This window comes from Triturus cristatus, chromosome 4_1, assembly GCF_964204655.1.
Source record: "Triturus cristatus chromosome 4_1, aTriCri1.1, whole genome shotgun sequence".
In the NCBI taxonomy this organism is placed as follows: Eukaryota; Metazoa; Chordata; class Amphibia; order Caudata; family Salamandridae; genus Triturus; species Triturus cristatus.
The window spans coordinates 386,409,087-386,432,415 of NC_140585.1; the positions used below are offsets into that span (position 1 = coordinate 386,409,087).

At 45.3% G+C, this 23,329-nt stretch overlaps 1 protein-coding gene across 2 annotated transcripts in view; it reads right to left on the reverse strand.

Annotated features, from left to right (window-relative positions):
* ARHGAP8 (Rho GTPase activating protein 8) overlaps positions 1–23,329 on the reverse strand; it is a 968,737-nt gene that overhangs the window by 150,793 nt on the left and 794,615 nt on the right. For both annotated transcript variants that reach the window (XM_085652441.1, XM_085652442.1), the window contains exon 9: positions 3,457–3,530. In XM_085652441.1, the coding sequence (XP_085508567.1) occupies positions 3,457–3,530 (74 nt within the window). The remainder of the gene's footprint in view (positions 1–3,456; positions 3,531–23,329) is intronic.

Genomic DNA, 23,329 nt, shown 5'->3' on the forward strand with positions numbered 1-23,329 from the left:
GCGCTTGGTGTTGACTTTGTCTATGGAGTTATCCCATGGTGCCGCAGACTGCTGGAGCGCAGCGCCGGACAGGGAGTCGAGGAAGATGCAGCGCCATAAGGGGAGAGGTCGCATTGTGGAGAGTACAGATGATGCCAAGAAGAACAGGGACAGGAGGTGAGCCTGCAGTTGCCCCTTTTTTCAACTCCCGGTAGCTCGATACCGCTGGTCTACGGTCTCACCCCCACCCCACCTCTTCAAGAGTACACCTTGCCAGATGCAGGACTGATGAGGAGTGCTCCAGACTATTGACTCAAGGAATACCACCTCATGTTTCTCTCAATCTCGTGACTCGCCAGTTACAGGAAGGGTGAGGAGGCCCCCATCCCAGCATTGGCGAGAAGATCATGCTTTGTAAATTTGTATTTTTATTTCTCCAACCCTTACTGCTTCTACTTTTAGTAAAATGTAATCTCGAGCCAATCTGCAACTTTTATATATGTAACTCTAACCCCTATATCTGTATTAGACTTTTGTACTTACTACCATTCTTATGTGAATTTAGAGTTTTCCTGATTGTATCTTTTAAGTAACTCATATACTCCAAAATCCTTATGTAATGTAACTGGTCCTTTCGTAAAGCGCTCCGACACCTCCGGATAAAGTTTGCGCTATATAAAATCGCATTTAAATAAATAAATAAAGATAGCTAAATAGGTAGATAGAGGTGTATGCAAATGAGTTACGAATTTTGTAAGTCACTCTCAAATTTGATGAGTCTATTTGTCAGCATAACAGATAACGGTTTGCGGTACTTTGCTTCAGTAAATCAGTTAAGATCGATCCCAACCAAAACCAGAAAAACTGTCACGCACGCACTTATCCGAAGCTGACTGAACTACAGTAACGCTCTCTATGCCAGAATTAACAAGAAACTGTCCTCAAACTCCAGACTGTTCAGAATGCCGCAGTGAGACTGATCCTCAACATCTCCCCTCGCAGCCACATCACCCAACACCTCAGCGATCAGCATTGGCTTCCAGTCAAAAGAAAAATAACCTTCAAACTCCTCACCCATGAATACAAGACCCTTCACAACACCGGACCCGCATACCTGAACAGCTGCCTATCCTTCCACACACACAAGAGACACCTCCGATCAGCCCAGCCCTCTCTGGCCATCGTCCCACTTATCAGCAAGACTAGAACGGGAGGAAAGTCCTTCTCCTACTTCACAGCCAAAGCCTGGAACACCATCCCGCTCCACATCCGCAATCTCCCACACTGCCCCAGTTCAGTAAGGACCTAAAGACCTAGCGTTTCGGATGACCCCATCACTCAACGGAGCCGCCTCTCTTCCTCCCCAGCGCCTTGAGACCCTCAGGGGTGAGTAGTTGCACTTTACTAACCCTTGATTGATTGATCGAGTTCCTGAAACGTTTTGGTAGGAATAGCAGCCCACCTCTACAGAAGGCTGCAATTATAGGCTGAAGTCATTGAGAAGTTAATATCCTCCTCTAAGGAGCTGGTCACAGCAGGCAATTTTCATGCACTATACAAAGGCACCCGATACATAGTGAGGGGAAGTAGATACGGGTTCAATGGGGAATAACTTGTCCAACCACAGATCAAGAAAGGGTAGTGTTTCAAATAAGTCCTAAAAGAGAAGTGATAGTACTGTGACAGAGGGAGTACATAAAGCACAGAAAAACATGAATAACTGAGTTTTGACAGTGGTAGATGGTCAGGTTCGAGGTCATCACACAGAATGGAAGAGTCAGATCATATTCAGGATACCCTATCACTATAAGGCAGATTTGTCAATCAGTTGCATTGCACAAACAGGTACGCGCTGACATCCATCTCAGAGTACATCCAAACAAATCAATAATGGAGGGCTCTTTTGCTTTTATGAATGTATTGTTTGACATAGAATGTTATCAGTAATGTACCCGCAGAAACGCTCATGTAGAAAAAGTTTTACGCATTATTGGGTGAAGGTCTCTAATGGAGTTTAAAATTAAGTTAGATTCATGTGATATACCTATGTATCCCACAACATAAAATGTTGCCGTCAGTGTTGGATGACAGTGGGGAAATCTTCCATTAAGAACTGGGAAATTGGAAGAGTTTCCAGTGATATATTATTTAAAGCACGAGGTTGTGTTGGTGAAATACTACATTTGCAACACAGTCTTATCTACCAGAGAAAAGGTAGCCAAGGTAATATCGAAATTGTTAACTGATAGGATCTTGGTAGCTATGGATTTTCCTTTCTGGTGATTGCCCGCGGCCATTTTGGCATCCAAACACTAAGCTGTATGAAATAATGCTCCAAATTATTAACCGCCTTTATCATCAAAGAGCGACCATTTAAGATCTTATGCATGCAATTTGAGCCTTTGGGGGGAGTTTTATATAGCACTAACTAGACCCAGAGGTATCAAAGTGCTTTACATGAGAAGCAGTTACGTTACATACGGACGCATTCATTTTTTCTTTATGTTAGGCACGGTGAGATGAAGTGATTTGCCCAGAATCACAGAATGTTGAGCGTCCCTGCCGAGACTCGAACCCGGTTCCCCAGCACCAAGGTCGAGCACCCTAGCCGTTAGGCTACATTCTCTCCCCCATGCATTGTCCAGTGCATAATGTATCATTGTACGTTTAAGGAGGGGTGTGCCATTTCACTTCAAACGCACTACCAGAAAAATATTTTGTTCAAAGTTGTTTTTTTTTACTCTATAGAAAATAACGTTAAATATAAAATCAGAATGTTATTCAAAGCATCTCTACTTTAGAAGTCCATTAAAATCGAAAGATGCATGCCAGTCCGATGCTATGGTATGGTCAAACTACTAAGGAAGTTATTCACAGAGGTTACGGTATAGTGCAGTGCACAGAATCTTTAAGAAACCCAGTATACAGCGTCGGATTGGTAACGCGGGCAATGCCTGAGGGGTCGGTATCCTTGTTTCAGCTGCGGGCTGCTGTTTTAAGCAGCCTGGGAGGCCGATTTGGGTGGTTTCTGCTATGTTGGATGCCGCCAGCGGTCCAGTGGGTGCCTGAGTGGCCTTTCTGGAGGTAGATGGGCGTCCATTACCTCCCTTTTAACAATAGCATAGGTGGCACTCCCTTTCTCTCGCTGGGCCGGCCCATTAATATATACATTTGCATATTGAGCGGGGGCAGGGGGCCTGAGCAAAAGTGGTCTCACTTGTTTTCAGGTGTGCTTCACCAGTGTAAACTAATCCCTCCATTTTTAACCCCCTCCCCCCCTTTTTAATAAAATTTCGCTGAAGCAGTGTTTTGCGGAAAGGCAATATGCAAATGTGGGCCACTTTATTTTAGCGTGCCCAGGCCGATTTTTAATCCCAATCCAGCCCCGTCGGTATAAATTAAATGCGAACTTGACGGATATCATTCCAAAGATACAGTGATAAAAAGAACGTTTTTTAAACAAATAATTAATCTTACCTTTCAATTTCAGATAGGACACAGACTGTTTCACCACTGTTGGGATAAGTTCTCCCTTATTTCTGTCTTTGATGCTGTTGGAAAAAGAGATATCAGTTACAGATGGACTAACTCGTCATGCGCGTCAGCTGAAGCATTATAACAGGTTCATGAGCAAAGCAAAAATAATTTAACTAAGGCGTAATTTAATGCAGGCATTTAAAATTGGCAGTTTTAAAAACACAGAAAATTTCACATAACATTTCTACTCAAAAGAGGGAAAGGGAGAGCTTTTTAAATGCCACTCCCTTAAATTTACAACACAGAGGTGGCCTACTGAAAACGCATCTATTAAATCAGCGTGATTTGAAGTTGAAATTGGGTCTGATATAAAAAGAAAATCAATAAGTACTCCATAGTAAGTCTTGAATAGAAGCTTTTAAATCCATTAACTAGATAAGACCTATACACAAGAATGTGTCTGAGTTGGTTAAAAAAGGCCAATGGTTCTGTGCCCGTTCAAGCTGGTACCTTTAATCTAGGTAGGCCCTTCATTAAACAAAGCGTCATTGCTAAACAGGTGTGTGGCATATTTACTGATGGGTCATAAAGGTCAAGCAGAGAGGAATTACCTAAGAAATCCGTCTTTACATTAATGAGCATGCAAAATGTGTACATTGGCCTCTTTTACCACTTACAAGCCATAAGAAGGGTGGAAATGTCTTCGCTCTGCAAAGGGGAGCAAATGTATGCCACCACAAGGGAAGGAACCTCTAATGAGTGTAAGAAACACAACAGAAAGGTTGCGCTACTCATTTATAATAATTACATCAGATTTATGATAAATATAATCACAATCCTAAAAATGTCTATAAAACACCATTTAGGACCTTCACTAAGCCTACATGGCAGTCAGGTTTAAACGGATTCCAATGCCACCGCATATTGGTAAAGCAATAAGTGCCCCTTTAGCGGCAACTTTGCCAAGTAGAGACCTTGACAGCCGTTGACTATCAGAGCACACATGCAGATGTACTGGACGTGTGGCAGAAGCAAACACCACACACGGACCATGGCATGCACATACTTACATACCTGCTTATGCACCTTCTAAGGCTCCTTTAACATGTCATACCGCCTGCCAACTAATGGTCCCGGCATTGCTTTTGGTCTATAGTGAGTGAACATCTGCACCTCATACATCAAGCGAATGAAACCCTGAAGAAACCCTGATGACAGCATGGACATACCTTGATGTCAATGGCAACAGATCGATTTCTTACAGGCACAAGTGAAGCAGTGAACTCCAAGGTCAGTCAGTAATGCCCTCACTATCTCCACCGATGTGTAACCTGAAGGCCACAAGAATCCGGCCAGTGCGGAGTCAGCTTTTAACACCCCACAGGTTTAAAAATACGAGTACCGCAGAGTTGTATTAAAGAAATACTTAACAATAGCGCCAAAGAAGAGATAAAATGGATAGCAACCGACATATGACAACAAATAGTTATTGTTATCTTTCCTGATATCAACTTTATGGCTACTAATAAAACTAAACAACCCTCTCACTGGTTAGATCACTCTTGTCCAAGGAGTAACTAGTGAGCTACTGGTTTGAGTTCAAGCTTCAAGATCTACTGTGTGCAGCCTAACCTATTAAATTACAAGCTTTGTACTTTGAACTCATAAGTCGACATTTCGAGATAAATGGCTGAATTTCCAAAATATATGTAAAGTTGATATTTGAATGCTAAATCATGTGGCCTGGGGAAGACATATTACTGATATTATTGCCTTGCTACCAGAGCTATTGCATCTATAGCTGTTATGCATTAACCGTATAAAGGTGTTGGCACGCAAACCTGTATCCCCTTGACTTACCCTATCCCTGCCAATGGCTCAAACCAGGAGCAGGGTAGTACCTACAAATACTTTAGCGCTCTTTGATTGGACCCGTCTTTATCCTTTATAGGGCTTGGCAATGTACTAGAATTTTAACATTCTCCATAAGACAGACGGGTCAAAGTTTCAAGACGTTATATAAAAAGTTATTTGGCAAATTACATGGAATAGCATTGATAAGGTTAACAGCAATGTACAGATCAAGAGTAAAAATAACTCCGCAAAGTCCAATAGTAAATCAAGCACAGATTCACCTTCTAAGAGCGAGAGAATGGGGGTCTGATCGACGTGGAAAATGAAGGGCCTTTTATAAGACTTTAGACAGGATTTCACATAATTCTTCATAAATACACGATTCCCAAGACACACACCAGTGGGGACAGGCAAAAAGGACCATTTTACTACAGAATCCACTCACAGGTTCTCTCATAATACTTTTGCATTGAATTTAGAGGATCCCAGGGTCTATTCAGGTGACATGAACTGTAACACTGTATACAGAACAGTCCAGAACAGCTAGGTGGTCCTTGGTTATGTACCTCTTAATCCCAAAGAATGAGGAAGCTCTAAAGTCTTTATTAGATCAAAGGCAACAATGACAATAATGGTCACGTGGTGTGGTGCAGGATCATTTCAAAATGTAAGGCAGTACATTTTTCGGTTATGTTAGTGCAAGATCGATTTCAAACACACTGGAAGCTTAGAAAAGCTTAACAACGTTCACAGAAGCACTCCAAATGGACAAATCCTTTTTATCTGATGCACTGAGGTGATCACTGCTAATAATCTCTCATAAGGTTAACATAAATGTAATCTTGTCTGATGTGGTTACTATTACATCACTAACATTAGTAGGCCCGGATGTTTTTCATTGAACATAAGTAGCTATTATTATAGAAAAGATTGTAACACCCTGAGTTAGATGTTTTTATGAGGAATATGGCTGACACAAACTGGAGCATACCGGTAGGAAGTATGTCCTGATGTCCAGCTGGAGTCATTGTTATGCCCATTTTATCAATAGATTTTCACATAATTTAAAAAAATATATACATGACATTTCTACAGAAGCCCCCAGTGCAAAAAATGCGCTAACATCCTGCCGATCACAAATGATGCGCAAAAGAAGAGTATTTAACCAAACAGATGCACACCTACCTATCCTCCAGTTAAAGCATACCAACGAAACTGATTTTTCTCTAATATCGGGCAAGGCACTGTCTTTCAGTTATCAGGTTGGATGGTTATACATACTTCATGCACTTTAAAACATAGCCATGTTCCTTTTATATAAAAAAAGAAAAAAAAGAAAAGCACATGCTTCTTCTCAAGAATGCAAGGCTTGAAGGGAGTCCTGTCCTAAGATGGTCAACATCCATCCGTACTTTTCAAACATTAAAACATATTTATTTATTTATTTAATCTTTATTTCGGCCGATTTGGCCATAAAAGATGTACAAAAGAAGCACATGAACATGTAAAACCATCAGAGAAGGTAATCAGGAAACACATCAGATAAAAGACCATACAATTAAAATTAGAAATTAAAATTAGGTGGAAGCCTGCGACTTTAAAATACGGGTGCGAATATGCCAGACATTAGTGAGAAATTTGGCTAGTGCAAACACAATTGGACCTGAAACATCAGTTTTTAAAATTCTATACACCGGGAGGTACTCCCTAAAACCAAGGTTTCTAATGAGTGGTAGGAGCCAATATTTCCTGGCGGCCTTGTAAGTTGGACAAAACAAGACCACATGCAAATCGCTTTCCTCTGCTCCCACACATGCCGGACATAGCTTGGTAGATGGCAGTGTTGACCAGGAGCAGGTGTAGGATCGCAGAGGCAATGTGCCATATCTCCATTGGAGAAATAGCTTCCTGGCCAACACAGGAGACATAGCGTCCAGAACCCTCTCCAGCCGGTATGAGTCCTTACTTTGCGTGAATACAAATGTTAATGACCCCTCATCCTTGCAGTCTAAGGCCATAGATAATTTCTGCTCGTGATAAGCACTGACCAAACCTCTTCGTGGGATCCTTAGTGAGGCATTAGCAGGATCCGACCACAGGTCGGGGAGCCCCAATCCCGTACAGGACTTTTTTATATATTTTATCCACGGGATCTGTAGAGCTTTAGGGTGGGTTAGAAACTCCCTCAGTTCCGCCCTATACGAAGAAAGTTCTTCGCTGCTCCATAGCCTTCGCCAGTAGACTATGGGTCTGAGACCTAGTTCATCTGCTAATGGTCTCAGGCCCAGGTCCATCCTCAGGGGGAGGAGCGGAGTACTGGACGGGAGTGCTACTATCTGTCTAATGAAGTTGTTCTCAGTTATAGACAAGCTGCAGGATGCTGTGTGACCCCACATTTCCGCCCCGTACATCAGAGCTCCTCTTGCCTGAGCCTTGTATATCTGGATAAGCGGCCCCAGCGGTCGATATGTCGAGCTTTTCATCAACCGAACGATGCCGCCAGTGGTCTGCACTAATTTAAGATTAACCCTAGTCTGGTGGGATCCCCAAGACATGGTTTCATTCAACGTTACACCTAGATATTCAAAGGTGGAGACTCTCTCTAAACGTGATGCTCCCAGTAAAGGGTTCGGGCGTGATCTTGGGGTTGGGTTCAGGACCATAAACTTAGTTTTGGTAGAATTAATTTCTAACCCCCTATCTGTGCAGAAAGCCACAAAAGAATCAAGGATCCTCTGTATCCCCATGGGAGTTTTGGACAGCAGCAGGGTGTCATCTGCAAACATAATTGCAGGCACCCTGCTGCCATTCAATTTTGGGGCATCAGTGTATTCAGTTCCATTGAGATGGGCGATTACCCCGTTGACAAAGAGGCAGAACAGGGTCGGTGCCAATACACAGCCCTGTCTAACCCCCCTGTCAACGGGGAATCTGTCCGTTAGTTCCCCAAGTTTCCCGCACCTGACCCGGGCATAGTTATTATGGTGCAATCTCTTTAAAATTATCAGGATGTCTGGGGGGACCCCCATCTCAGCCAGAACACTCCAGAGTTTTCCTCTGGGCACGAGGTCAAAGGCAGCCCTCAGGTCCACAAATATAGTGTATAAACTACCCCCTTCCAGTATTGCTGCCCTCCAGTAGATAACGTTCAGACGAAAAACCTGATCCACTGTGGAGACTCCCTTTCTAAATCCCGCCTGGTACGGACTGAGGGCACCTGTTTCCTCCACCCAGTCCTGAAGCCGATTCAGCAGTATCCTGCCAAACAGCTTCTGTGACACGTCAATTAAACTGATTGGTCTATAGTTGGCTGGGAGCAGGGGCGAGCCCTTTTTAAATATAGGAACCACCTCTGCCCCCAGCCAAGTACTCGGAATTTCCATGCCACGTAAGACTCCATTAAACACAGCAGCCAGATAGGGGGCCCATACACCGGGCTCCTGCTTGAACAGGTCCCCGGGCAGGCCATCCAGACCTGGCGCCTTTCCGCCTTTAAGTCCCATTAATGCTACCTTCACCTCGCCCACTGTTATCAAATCCCCGCCATACTCTGCCAGTCCAGTACCGATGTCAATCTTAGTTACTCCCAGCTCAGAACTGTAGAGAGACTGGAAGTGTGCCTGCCACACCCCTGCTGCAATATTTGGCTCTATTGCCGAAAGGAGGTTCCCCGACCCCCCGTTTACTACTCTCCAAAACGTTCGGTGGTCTCTTGCTGCGAGGGAAGTGGTGAGCTCCTCCCACTGGTTCTCCTCCCATTCGGTTTTAGCATGGGTAACCAGTTTTTTATAAGCCCGTCTATTTTCTCGCAGCTTCTCTCTGCCTGTTCCCTCCTTGATGCTTCTAAGGAGTTCTCCCTTTGCCTTCCTGCAGGCTGCATTGTACCATAGGGCCTTATGTTGCTGGGTCCTCCTCTGACTCTGAACCCTGCTAAAAAGCTCAGAAGCCGCTCCCTTTATAAGGTCCTCATGAGCCTGATATAATTTCTCATGATGATCTATATTGCCCACATCATTGGCTAGCTCTCCCACATTTTCCAAAATAGGGATTAAACCTGCGTAGAGCTTCGAAAGTTTCACTTGGCTCGTAGCTAGTTTATCCCACCTGATTCTTCTCCTGTTATTATCTAATAGTAGTTCAGGGTTGAACTCCTCCATGGTTGTTGTGGAGGCCTTTAGCCCAGGATGGCTAAGGTCGAGTTCAAGGGCGTTATGGTCACTATCCAATCTCTCCACAACCCTAAAATCCAAGATAGAAGACCAGTTCACTATCTGCACAAGGGCATAGTCCAAGCGGGACTCTCTTCCCAGTCTGTTGTACGTGGTTTTGCTTGGTACATCAGACTTAATACGTCCATTGCAGGCTCTAATTCCATGCTTTAGGGTAAGGGCAGTAATCTGCAATGCCACAGGCGTCCATACCTTTGGGGAAGGTCCTATGACAGAGGGTACTGACCACCTGAACTCTTCTTCCATGGGAAATCCCTCTACTAGGCCGACCAGCGGCTCGAAATGGGAATTTAAATCCCCTCCCACTATATAAGGAATGTCTCTTGGCATTTCCGCTAGGTATACTGAAAGCTCCTCTATCGTGGGAGATTCACGCGAAGCTCCCACTGGCCTGGAGTAAATATTTATCAGGGCAAGTTTCGCTAGGTTCGGCCAGGCCAGTAAAACCACTAGGATATCATCTGATGGCACCGGTAGGCGTGAAGCCTGACATCCTAAGTGGGATGCCACCCAGGTTGTGAGTCCACCAGAGGGGCGGCCCTTACCCTCCCACCTAGCCGGGATGGAAAATGACTCGTAACCTTGGTGGTTATAATCTTCCCTTGCCCAAGACTCTTGGAGCATGCAAACATGCCCGGACTCGATGTAAGTTGTCCAATCTTGAGTGCCCAGTTTACTGGCAAGGCCAGCCACATTCCACCAAATTAGTCTCATGTGCGCTGGAGAAGCCACAGAACAGATTGCAGAGGTGGAGTGGGGGGAAGAGCCAGCACCAGAGCCAGAAACTACACCTATTGCTCTAACAGGGTCATTTTCAGAGGTGGGTTCAGCCGGATCAGGAAGTTTACTGGGACCGTTACCCAAGGTCACAGGATTTGAGTCCGGGTTTGGGGGAAGTCAGTCCACACCATCCAAACCGTTCAGGCAGTTAAAACGATTGTGGTCCAAAAAGGGAGTCTCCAGAGGTCGATAAACTGGACGTGGAGCATATCCCCTATATCTAGATCTTCGTTCCACCCTTGTCCAGTTGCCTTGTGACAGATCATGGTGCACGCAAATGGGAGGGAAAAAGAAGGAAACTGGCAAGGTCTGTATGGTAGAATCCAGTGATCTATTTGACCCAGCACAAATGTGTAGTACTGTTCCAGGGTCTCGAAAAGACACAATGATACAGTCCCCTGCTATTGATTTCCCCGACTTCCCCAACCATGGTACCCTTCTTACCATAATGATCTCATTGTTAAGGTGGGCTGGGAGAGGTCTGTTCCAGTTCAACCATTTAATGGTTTTCCTCTTGAGTGAGTGAAAGTTCTCATTTTCACCCAGTTCTAAAGAAGGAACACCAGCCAAAACCACCATGAGGCTGTTAGCCTCTGGTGGTAGGTCGGGTCCCCGTGGTCTAGGGGCAGGCTTACCAGGGAACAGGGGGGCAGTACCAGCATTATGTAGGACCCGAGGGTTTGAGCCAGTATCTATGCGTTGGAAAGCTGGGCCATCTGTCTGTGGTGGTAGGATGTTAGGATTGCTAGAAGGAATTGGAACTGGAATAGCCATAAGTGGCTGTAAAAGGGGAGCGGCAGTGGAGCCCAGAGGAGGCCCCGTGTGGATCGGTGCGTTTTGTATATTGGGGAAGGTACCTATTGGTCGGTTGGACTCAGTGGTTCTACTCTGTTTGTTATCTGAGGTTTTCGTGGTGGTTAAGGTAGCCTCCAGAGTGGTCGGCCTGAGTTCTATTTTCTGCAAGCTCTCGCTAATGGGCAACAGGAGTGATCTAATTAGGGCTTCGATGCTCCCCAAGGAGATGCCAGGAAGTAATGTGTTAAGTGGGCTCTTCCCTTTGTCGCTGGTAGACACAGAGGTAATAGTGTTAGTACCCTTAAGGGGAGTAGCCTTGTGCACATTAGCTAATGGCCTATCCAACATAGATACGGACTTAAGTGACTTTCCAAAATCCGAGTGGGGAATCTTGGTCTTCCCCTGACCACCCCTCAACTTCCTTCTGCGCTTATTTGGTGGTGGGTCATGCACCTCTGCCACCACAGTTTGCTTTGGCTTGTTAATCCTGGTTTTATCTCTGGTGTGCGTTTGGGTGAGTAAGTCAACTACCGTACTACTGGCAGCTAGTAGTGGAGTGATGTCCGTAGTTTGTTTAGGAAGTGGGCCAGAAATAGAAGAACTATCCCGTAGTAATAGGGGAACATCTTCTTGGGATAAAAGATCCTGGCTAGCATTAAGGGAACCTTCCTCTTGGGAGATAGGATAGGAAGTTATATCACTGAGGGGCCTATTTTTCATGTGTTCAATCGAGCGACGGCGCTCTACCCTACGCATCTCCAGACATGTTTCGTTTCCCCCGTCATCCTTTAACGATTTGAAATAATTGTCCAGAGTCCCGGTGTTGGCTCCCCCCTCCTTCGCTGGTGTTCCGCCTAGGGCCGATGATGGCATACCCAGAACCTAATTCACAAACCAGATAGGTTCAAGGAAATGCAGGTGAAAGAGAGTGGGCCCAGCCCAGCCTCCTGCGGCCCCTGACGGCCACAGACGGTCCCGCCCTTGTCCCGGGCTTATCCCCGGGCGCTCCCGCGCGCTCCCGCGACGCGGAAGTGGCTGTTTAAATTAGTAGGAGGAGAGTTAAGCTGTGAGTAGGGCGGGGCTTGCAGGGAGAGCGGCCAGGTGGCAGGAGGCGCGGGTTAACAGGACTGCTGGGAGACGTAGTCCTGTCCCGCCGCTCGCAGCCCTGCACTCGCCCAGTCCCTCCTGAAGCAATCCGCAGGTTTGAACAAACGGCTCTCACGCCGCAGCGGGACCCGCAAAGCGGGTTCCGCAAGGAGTAGTAGAGGGTCCGGTGAGAAGCCAGCAGCAAGCAGCAAGTCCGCCAGGTATCCCGGGGCAGAAGAGCTCAGAAGGGCTTTTTCAAGCTGTGAGTGGGGCGGGGCTTGCAGGGAGAGCGGCCAGGTGGCAGGAGGCGCGGGTTAACAGGACTGCTGGGAGACGTAGTCCTGTCCCGCCGCTCGCAGCCCTGCACTCGCCCAGTCCCTCCTGAAGCAATCCGCAGGTTTGAACAAACGGCTCTCACGCCGCAGCGGGACCCGCAAAGCGGGTTCCGCAAGGAGTAGTAGAGGGTCCGGTGAGAAGCCAGCAGCAAGCAGCAAGTCCGCCAGGTATCCCGGGGCAGAAGAGCTCAGAAGGGCTTTTTCAAGCTGTGAGTGGGGCGGGGCTTGCAGGGAGAGCGGCCAGGTGGCAGGAGGCGCGGGTTAACAGGACTGCTGGGAGACGTAGTCCTGTCCCGCCGCTCGCAGCCCTGCACTCGCCCAGTCCCTCCTGAAGCAATCCGCAGGTTTGAACAAACGGCTCTCACGCCGCAGCGGGACCCGCGAAGCGGGTTCCGCAAGGAGTAGTAGAGGGTCCGGTGAGAAGCCAGCAGCAAGCAGCAAGTCCGCCAGGTATCCCGGGGCAGAAGAGCTCAGAAGGGCTTTTTCAAGCTGTGAGTGGGGCGGGGCTTGCAGGGAGAGCGGCCAGGTGGCAGGAGGCGCGGGTTAACAGGACTGCTGGGAGACGTAGTCCTGTCCCGCCGCTCGCAGCCCTGCACTCGCCCAGTCCCTCCTGAAGCAATCCGCAGGTTTGAACAAACGGCTCTCATGCCGCAGCGGGACCCGCGAAGCGGGTTCCGCAAGGAGTAGTAGAGGGTCCGGTGAGAAGCCAGCATCAAGCAGCAAGTCCGCCAGGTATCCCTGCAGATGTTCAAACAATGTGATTACAACAAGCTAATTTGCTTTCATATGAAACTTAATTTAGAGGTGAGAATGAAATATAATGTACTTGGTTAACTTTACTCATGCAACATACTTATAAAATACAGGTTTATAGGGACTGAAATATTGGAGTCCAAAAACGTCCCTTACATCCACCCACGTATGACTTGTGCCCCGCAGCCAATATTTGTATTTTTAATCGATTTTATCTTGTTGATATGAAAAAGTGAGGTATTTCAGATGGTTCAGTTTTGCTAAGCTACTTGTCTTTCCTTTCTTTACACCAACGGATGTTTTGCATGTCAAGATTTAGAGCCTTCGCCATTTTCTGAGACTTGCAACTAAAGGCTTTATCCAGAGTTGGGCAGATGTGAGGCATCCGCCACAGAGTAGATGTATTTGCCCACCACGCCGTATTTAGAGTGCTGCTCAGTGGCGGCTGGTGACATTTGAAAGTGGTGGGGGGGGGGGGGGGGGGCTTATTTGAAATACTAGCCATCAAACTCCAGCCTGTACCCAGGATTTGCATGCCTAGAAGCACTATGGTATAAAGGGGATTAAAAAATGGTTACCAGTACAACTAAATTTATTCTATTCACACACACCACCACCTTTGCCCCTATTCTCAGTCATATTCCTTGAATCTATTGGCTCCTAGATTCACAAATCACCTGCCACACACTGTCACCAAGAAGCACCCGCCATGTTGTGTTTCCAAATTGTGCACAAGCGCTGATCTTTCTCCTCTGTCTGGACCCAGGCCCTCCTGTCTGAGAGGCATCACTCCTGGTCGAGCTCCATCAGTAAGAGTGCACACAGCATGGGATTTGACTCCCCTCTCCTAGACAACTATCAGACTTGGAAATTACATAAGGAAATCAGAAAACGAGAATACTCAAAGGAAAGGGTGCTGTGTACTTAATTTAAAAAGCGTTTTCCGAACAACCCATTAGCTGACAAATGTACCAGGAGCAGAAAGAAATTTCAAAACTGTTGGAAAGGTTCATTAGAACCGCATATTAACCACAGCAAACACATCTCCCTTCCTCATTGCACGGCCGACGCCTTTGAATAAATCTTGCACGTGTGACCCCAGTATAGATTTCATTTACAGAAGCGCCTTCTTTCGCTAAAAGAAAATGTACAGGCCCATCTGGTGACCACATAACCAGGAGATGTGGTGCGGCCTTGAGGAGCGCACATATGAATCAAACACTGGAGTGATTCAAGGGAGAGAGTAATCTTTTGTTTGCACTAAAAAAGTCACACTGGCCTGCAGGCAGTGCTTAAAGGAGAGGGTGAAAATCAGTGACTGCACGTCTCTCTTTCACCTGGCTAAGCACCAATCAGATAGGGTGACCGTTGATACGTACACATATAGCAGCTGCCATTGTTCTGAGTGAGCGCGTGAAAAAGTGGGAGAGGAAAAGGATGAGAAGAGCAGTCGCGGCCGGCATGACGGGCGGGTGGGGGGAGAGGGGTTGGAAATGGTGTTGTGCCAGGGGGATGGGGGGAGGCGGGAGGGATTTTAATTAAAAAACATAATAAAACGTAACTTACCGTCCTCACCTCGGCTTCTGGGGTCCGACTCCCGCCATCTACCGTCCTGCAGCCTTTTCAAATTTCTGCAGGCAGCTCTCATCGCCGCGACGTCATCAGGAAGGAAAGCCAGCCTCTCTCCCAGTCCCTCCCCTCCGCCAATCACAAAGCGTGAGGCGAAGCGGAGCGCGCCCCACCAGGGCAATTTTCTCAATGTAGGCTGATGCGTGCAGCAGCATGCAGCAGCCTGCATAGAGAAAATGGGAGATTGGGCGGCCCTGCTTGAGGGCAGGGGGGGGGGGGGAGTGGCTTGCTCACTGTTGGGCATACTGACTGTTTGGTCGGCACCCAGGCCGGCCAAACAGTCAGTATCCACAACAGTGGGCAAGCCACTCCCCCCCTGCCCTCGAGCAGGACCGCCCACCCCCAACCAGGCACTTCTGCTTTCTCGCCGTGCGAGAAGGCAGAAACATAAAATGATAGTTATTACCATTTATGTTTCTGCCTTCTCGCACCACGAGAAAGCAGTGGGGCAACCCCCCATGCCCCAATGGGGGAGCCGCCACTGGTGCTGCTGACACCAGTGCACTCTTAATACAGCGGATGGGACATCCCTTGCATCTCCACTTAATAGATACTGTCAGAAAACTATGCACTGTGGAAGTATTTAAACAAAGACACAACCAGTGGATACAACACGAACAAATGGAAAACCATTTTTTTCTTTTACAGATTATAGCCTTCTAACTGGAGCAGAATGAGGCCGTTCATATGCTCCGTGTTACAGTCTATTGAGGACATGAAATAATTCTGTTTTCCCTATTTATGTAACGTCTCCTTAAGTTGTTTTTTCTCTTGCTCGTCCATTTTACAATGTGCATCACCCAAAGAATAACGCAGTCCCTGAATACAAGTTGTGTGGAGTAGGGTGTGGCATTTATCACAAATGGGAAATACAATTACCCTTTGGCAAACACCTCCTATTCCCCTGTTCCAGCTTGGAAATTAGGCCTACCATGCAGAACTGGAAGTTAAGACACCGAATTTCACGTTTTCCTTTTTCCTAGGCGTTTACCCCAGATAAATGGGTTTAGGTTTGACCTGCTGTAATCTGTCACAAATACAAACAATAGGGGTGAGATAGTTATCAAACATCATAGGGATCTGAATTTAGCTCTAAACTTCAAATCAGGGTCAAGTGTTCCACCTTCTAGGCTATCAAATGCCACTGTCATTTTACAGGCATGCCTGTCTCATCGATCTACGAGAGGATGCCCAACCGCTAACAAGGTTCGACGCTACTGTCTGCCACTGTTTTTCAAGCATAGAGTGTAAGCCCAAAACTCTATTGTGTATAACTGAGGACCCGAGTGACACCTTATCAGCCTCACCGGTCGTTCCTCTTTTGAACATTAGGACTCAGTAACTGTATATTTTTATTTATTTGTTATTACAATATTTTAAGGGCATGAAATATTAAACAAAGGGCCACATGTATCAAGCATTTTTGCGTTCGCAAACGGGTCTATTCGCAGAATTGGCCCATTTGCGAAAGCAAAAAATTATTTTCACATGTATCAAACTCTATATTGTGATTCAGTAACCTGCTACCGAATCGCAAAATGGGTTTGCGAATCGCTATTTGGAAGGGGAGTGTTTAGGGAGCCCCTTCCAAATAGTGAATCCTGATGGTATGTATGAATGTTTTGTGACCGTGAATGCGGTCACAAAACATTCGCATTTTTGCACCGACTTCAAGTAGGTTGAAACCCATTCGCAAATGGGAAGATGTCCCCATGGGACCCCTTCTCCTTTGGTAATGTCAGCGAATAAGTTTTTTTCAAAACTTTTCATTTTTCTTTTTTAAATGTAACCTGTTTTCCTTTAAGGAAAATCAGCTTCATTTTAAAAACGATGTTTGCTTTATTTAAAAGCAATAACAGACATGATGGTTAGCTGACCCCAGTAGTCCACAATACCCATGATTTTAGCGATTCCTAGGGGGGCACAAGTTGCGACCTACCATTAATATTTATGAGATAGGTCATTTGCGAACACCTAGGAATCACTGAAAGTGTTCAACACGCTTTCATACATGCCGTTTTGCAATTTCCTAACTGCGAATCGTAAGGGTTCGCAATTAGGCAATCGCAAAACGGCTCCTACATACATGTGGCCCAAAAACTCAGTAAAAGCATGTGCACCGCAATCTATCAACAAATTCAACAGAAACACTGAAATGCAATGACATTGAGATGCTAAAAATAAGCATTTCCATCAAAGGCATACAACCTAAAAAACATATATAAATTTTTCGGATAGAATAAAGTGCGAGTGCAGTGAAACAAAAAGTGCACGTTACCATAAGAGGCAACATCCTAAGTGAGAAAAAAAGGTATGTGTCACTGTCAGTTAAAACACATAAGAAAACGTTGGAGTTATTTTCTTTCCAGGTGTAAACGATCTGCCAACCGACCTAGGGAGAAGAAGTGCAGTGCATAAAAATGGTACAGAATTGTGCGAATTCCGCAAAAGATAGCAGCATGTTCCATTGTGGGAAACAACCAGGTTTGCGGAGCCTATCTACTTAAGCATATACCTAGAGTGGACGGCATTATGACTGAAAACCCTTGAGGACTTATTACCTTTTTCTAACCTTCATTAACTCCTAGACCTTTCCCCCCAGTGCTAAGCCTTTCTTTTTGGCTATTTGGGGTAGTTTGCGCTTAGGCCCCTGTAACTTTTTGACCACATAAGGTATCCATGTCAAATTTGCGTCCTATTCTTCCAACATCATGGGGATTCTAAAGGTACTCAAGGTTTGTGGATTCCCCTGGAGGGAACCCCGAAATTAGCCAAAATATAGCTACATTTTTTGAGGGAGGGTGGGGGGAGGGAGGGGGGAGGGAGGGAAGGGCTACAGATGAAAGCATCTGTTTTTTTCCCTGCAAATGGTATCAACAAAGGGGTTGTGGTGTTGAAATCACCATTTCCCAGCTTTCAGGGACAAGACTTTTGTCAGATATTGTGAGTACCCATACTAGCATTAGAATTATAGGTCATTTTTCAAAATTACTTTTTTACCCATTGTCTTTCATTTGGAAGGCAGAAATGCATTGAAAGTCAATAGGTAATAACAGTTGCTCAACAATTCTGTGTTACCTTAAGTCTCCAGATAAAAATAGTACCTCACTTGTGGTTTGTCAAACAACCTACATTTTCCTCACATTTCTGTGGTGGAAAGTTCTGGAATCTGCGTGGATCCACAAAATTCCACCCAACCTGCGTTCCCCAAAGTTTTCCGAGAAAAATGGTACCTCACTTGTGTGGGTAGGCCTTGTGTCCACGACAGGAAATGTCCCAAAACGCAACGTGGACACACCACATTTTCACAGTGAAAACTGACCCTTTTTTTGCAAAGTGCCTAGCTGTAGATTTTGAACCCTAGCTGTGCTGGCACCTTGGGAAACTTAGCAAACCTATACATTTTTGAAAACTAGACACCCAGGGGAATCCTGGATGGGGTGACTTGTCTGGCTCTCACCAGGTTCTGTTACCCATAATCCCTTGCAAACCTCAACATTTGTCCAAAGAGAACACATTTTCCTCACATTTCTGTGGTGGAAAGTTCTGGAATCTGTGTGGATCCACAAACTTCCACCCACCCCGCATTTCCCAAAGTCTTTCCAGAAAAATGGTACCTCACTTCTGTGGGTAGGTCCAGTGCCCGCGAAAGGTCACGGCCCAAAACCCAACGTGGACACACCACATTTCCACAGAGATTCTCCCCTTTCCAATAATACCTCTCCCGTCTTTCTATGTGCTCAGGCGGCTGTGATAGCCCCCGGAGCATGTAGAGAGTGAAACGAAAATGACCCTCAAGGCCCACTTCAGTTTTGGTTTCACTGAAATGACGTCAGCGCGATGTGCGCGCTGATCGTTATTTCAGGGAAACTAAAGAAACAGCCTCGGGAGCTAGGGAAGCTCTTCCCCAGCTCCCGAGGCTGTTGGGGGGGAGGGGCTTGTTAAGGGGGGGGGGGGGGTTGCTGGGGAGGGAATCCCCCTGGTGCCTGCACCAGAGGGATTCCCAGTGCCATGTGATCAGATGGTGGCCGGTGGCCGTCCTACGCACATGAGCACTGGTGCGTCGGACGGCCCCTGGCTGTCCGACGCACCCAAGGGGTTAAATATCGGAGTCTGTGCTGAACACACAGTGTCGTTCAACCCGCTGCAATTTGTTCTTTGCTTAAGGACACGCATTAGGGGGGAGCGTAACATTTTGCTCAAGTGATTTCTACCAACCTATTTTGATGACATATGTAAACATTTCAAATAAATTTGGGTTGCCATTCCATGTGGTAAGTGGGTATGTTATATTAATGATTGGCAGCCTAACTCTACCTCTTTGTCAGCCGACCTTGCTATGGTGCACGTGGAACGGTGTTGAACGTCTAGCTCAGCAGCCATTAATTTGCTTTCAATCACACCCAGCAAGGTTTTATCCATGGTTCCTGATCAGCACTCTTGTAAGCCTAAGATAACAGAGAGCAAAACAACTACAAATGGCAAAAAAAACAGGAAGGGCTGGTAGCTCATCTCAAGGACAAGATATTTTTAGGGATGCTAGTTAAGAATCTAGGATGAATGGCGAGTTTTCTACAGATCTAAATGTCCAGCTGTACTCTTGCAATGCAACCAGTATTCACTCTTCCTCACAAGTTATTTGTGTGAAAAGCACCCAAAAAAACTAGAAAGTCAACAAAAAGTTTTTTTTCATTCTCAAAAGACAACCATTCTAACAATATTTAACTGTTAAAGAAATGCAAGCTGTCACAAACTGTGTTATGAAGTTAGGAGGGGGTACGCCTATCAACGTAATAAGCACATTCTCTTACCAACGTAATAAGAGGAATCTGGTTAGGTCACAACATAGTTTTAAATGAATCTTCTCTCCTTAAGCCCTAGTAGCTATAGCACAAGCAGCAATCAATTCCCCAGTGAAATGGGTGCTACTTTCAAGCAGTACCAAACAATATAAAAGTTAAACACCACAATAAAATTTCCTTTCAAGACCGGAGTCTACCATTATGCATATTAACCTTTTAATTGCCACTCCGCAGCACCATTGAAGAATTACAACACATCACAAACACTAGAACACAGCAGTCCCTTGTCCTGAACAATCATCCTCTTTTCATTGCTGCTCAGGACAAGATAAGTAACTTTAACATTAACTAGATATGTTTTAAGCATTTTGTGAGAGGTATGTTTGATTGACTTTCTATAGTATGATTTTGTTTGAGAGTTTATGAGTGAACACTGCAGCTTCTAATTTACAGGTGCTGCGGTGAATGTATTTAATCTTAACGTTTTAGGCATAGTTTAGATTTACCCTAAGTATTTAATATTTGGTTTCTTTTTGGATTGAGGAGCAGTTTATTATTAGAGTGTTTTAAAAAAAAAAAAAGAGGAGAAAGAGACTGAGTTTGACAGAGTAGCATTTTTTCAAATAGTTGAGAGGTTACTGTTAGTGCGAAGGAGTTTTTGCATGTGACCTTACCGCGAGGAAGGCTGAAGCTTGCGGCCATGCTGGGAATCCTCATTGCAGGGAGACACATCTCGGGGGAGAGGACGCTGCCTAAGTTTGTGGCCTCGTTTGCCTGGAAGAGAGGCGGAGCATCACTGTCTCTCTCTACTCAGCGGAACTCCAACGCCCATGGGCAGCAAGTAGTTACGTGCAAGGGCAGCGCATTAGGAGAGATTAAGAAATGTGTTTTCATCGCGCATGAACAGCACGCTTTTGCGTGCATGAGCAGCGCGTGAATTAATTAAAAGACACTAGATTTGGGGGTTATTTTAGATTGGGAAAAGGATAATGGTAGAATGTGGGGGTTATGTAACTGCAGGTGATGGCTGAACGGTCGGCAAAATCAGAGTGCTAACGGTGAGGAGAAGTAACTGTTCAGGTAGGCTAAGGGAGTTGTAGGAGGTGTTTGGTATATAGAAAGGTATATCTAAGTAGTTTTTTGGCAGAATTTTAGGAGGATAACGCAAAATGTCTGAGGAACAGGGTAGTGGTTTAACTGGGACTAGTGAGATGGTTAATGAAGAGGTGGGTAAATGAATACAGAATGAGATGAAAAAACAGGTTAAGGATGCAGCAGATGGCGTTTTGAGGAGTAGGAAAAGAGATAAGAATTGTGGAGAAGAAGAATTTTCATTATCAGACCACGGCACACATGAGGAAGAAAATTTGGGAGGAAATGATAATAGCAGAGGGGATGGAGATGCAAAGGATTTGGATGAGTATATCTTTGATCTGAATCAGGATGAGTTTTTGGATGAGGAGTTTGAGGACATTGAAGGGTCAACTTCTAGTGACGCCATTAAGGACCCATTTGAAGGGTAAATGTTTACACCACTAAACATCAAACATCCACACAGTGGAAAGTGGTGGGCCATGGATCATGTGGCAAAATTCATTAAATCATGGATTCGTAGGCCTCTGGATAGAGAAGTGAGAAGAGTAATGAGGTCTGAATGTGCAAGGCTTGTTATAGATGAGAAAGTGTGCAGTACTCCAAATCTAGATCCAGAACTGATCAGTTTTCTATTTCGTCTTGGGAGAGACCCAAGGAAGGGTCTTGAGAGGTCATTTAAGATCTGTCAAGATAAGCTTCTGGATGTGTTAGGACCCCTAGCAAGGATCCTATTTATGGCAGAGTTGACGTATGCTACAGAGGAAGCGGTAGATATAGAGCTGCTTAGAGGTTGGAGCCAGAGGGCTCTAGTGCTTTTGGGAAATGCTAATGCAGGGCTGTTATCTGAGCGTAGAAGGGCTATCTTATTAAGAAGGTAATTCCAAAATTAGGTGACATGGCACAGAAAGAAAGGAGCGAAGATGCAAAAGGACTTCTCTTTGGAGAGGCTCTTCTAAAGAACATTGGCAAATATGTGAATACATTCACAGCGTTGGATAAAGCTCAAGTAAACATGAGAAAAGTCTTTGGAGGGAGTGTTTTTGGTAGGGCCGGAGTAGCTATAGAGGAAGAAGCGGTGCGCTTGGAGGTTTCTTCCCAAGTAGAGGAAGATTTGGAAGGACAGGACGAGGAAGTTCAACAAGAAGGCAGAGCCAATTTCAATGAGGACAAGGTGAGTATGGAGACATTCATTGGCTCTACCCCAGGAAAAGTGGGGGGACGGCTGAGGTTTTTTGTAGAAGAATGGAAGAGAATCACGCAGGACTCTTGGGTTTTAGAAACAATACAGGGGTATGGAATAGAGTTAACGGAATTACCCAGCCTGAGAGAGGAGGCAAGAGAGATAAAAAGATAAGGAGGAGATCGTGAATATAGAGATAGAATCGTTATTAGAGAAGGGAGAGGTTGTTCAAATAAGGGAAGAAAGGAAAGGTTTTGTAAGCAACTTTTTTTTGGTGAAGAAAAAAGAAAAAGGATGGAGACCGGTCATGAATCTGAAAGAGCTAAACAAATTTGTGGTATACTGACATTTCAAAATGGAGGGAATCCACTACCTGAGGGATCTGTTGGAGGAGAAGGATTGGTTGGTGAAATAGGATCTAATGGACGCGTTTATTACGATTCCAATAACAAGGAGAGTCAGAAATCTTTACAGTTCATGTGAAAAGGGATTTTTTACCAGTTTATGTGTCTGCCATTCAGACTTTCCTTGGCACCCTGGTGTTTCACAAAGGTGATGAGAGTGGTAGTGTCCTTTTTTCGGAAGAGAGGTGTACGGATGATAATCTAGTTGGACGATATTTTATTGATGGATCAAAGAGAGTTGGAGAAGAATGTAAGGGATGTTATCAGGGTGTTAGAGAAACAAGGTTTTGTGGTTAACATGGAAAAGTCTGTCCTGACTCTGAGTCAGGCTATGGAGTTTTGGGGTTTTCAGGCAGATACAGTGAAATGCATGCTCATGTTGCCACAAAGGAAAGTGAGGTTGATAAAGAAGGAGATAAAGTTGTGGATGAGGAAAGAGTCTATGATGTTAAGAGACTTAGCAAGGATTTTAGGTTTATCAATACAGGCGATATTTCCAAGACTCCTTCACTATCAAGCATTGCAGAAGGTGAAAGGGGAAGCATTAAGAAAAGGTTTATGGTATGGAGATTAGATCTCGGTAAGCATGGTAGCAAAGGAAGAATTGGAATGGTGGTTGAGCAATCTGGATGCATGGAATGCATGTGCAATATTTGGAAGAGGTACAAATTTTGTTTTAGAGAAAGATGAGAGTCTGAATGGATGAGGGGCTAGGTTAGGTGAGGAGCAAACAGGTGGACTTTGGACTATGGAGGAGAGGTCAGGATACATAAATTGTTTGGAGTTGACTGCGGGTTTGTACGCAGTGAAGAGTTTCAGGAGGATTCTGAGGGGACAATCAGTGACGATAAGGATGGACAATGTATCAGCTGTGCCTTATATAAACAGGTTGGGAGGAAACAGGTTCAGAGGACTGGCAAATTTGGCAATG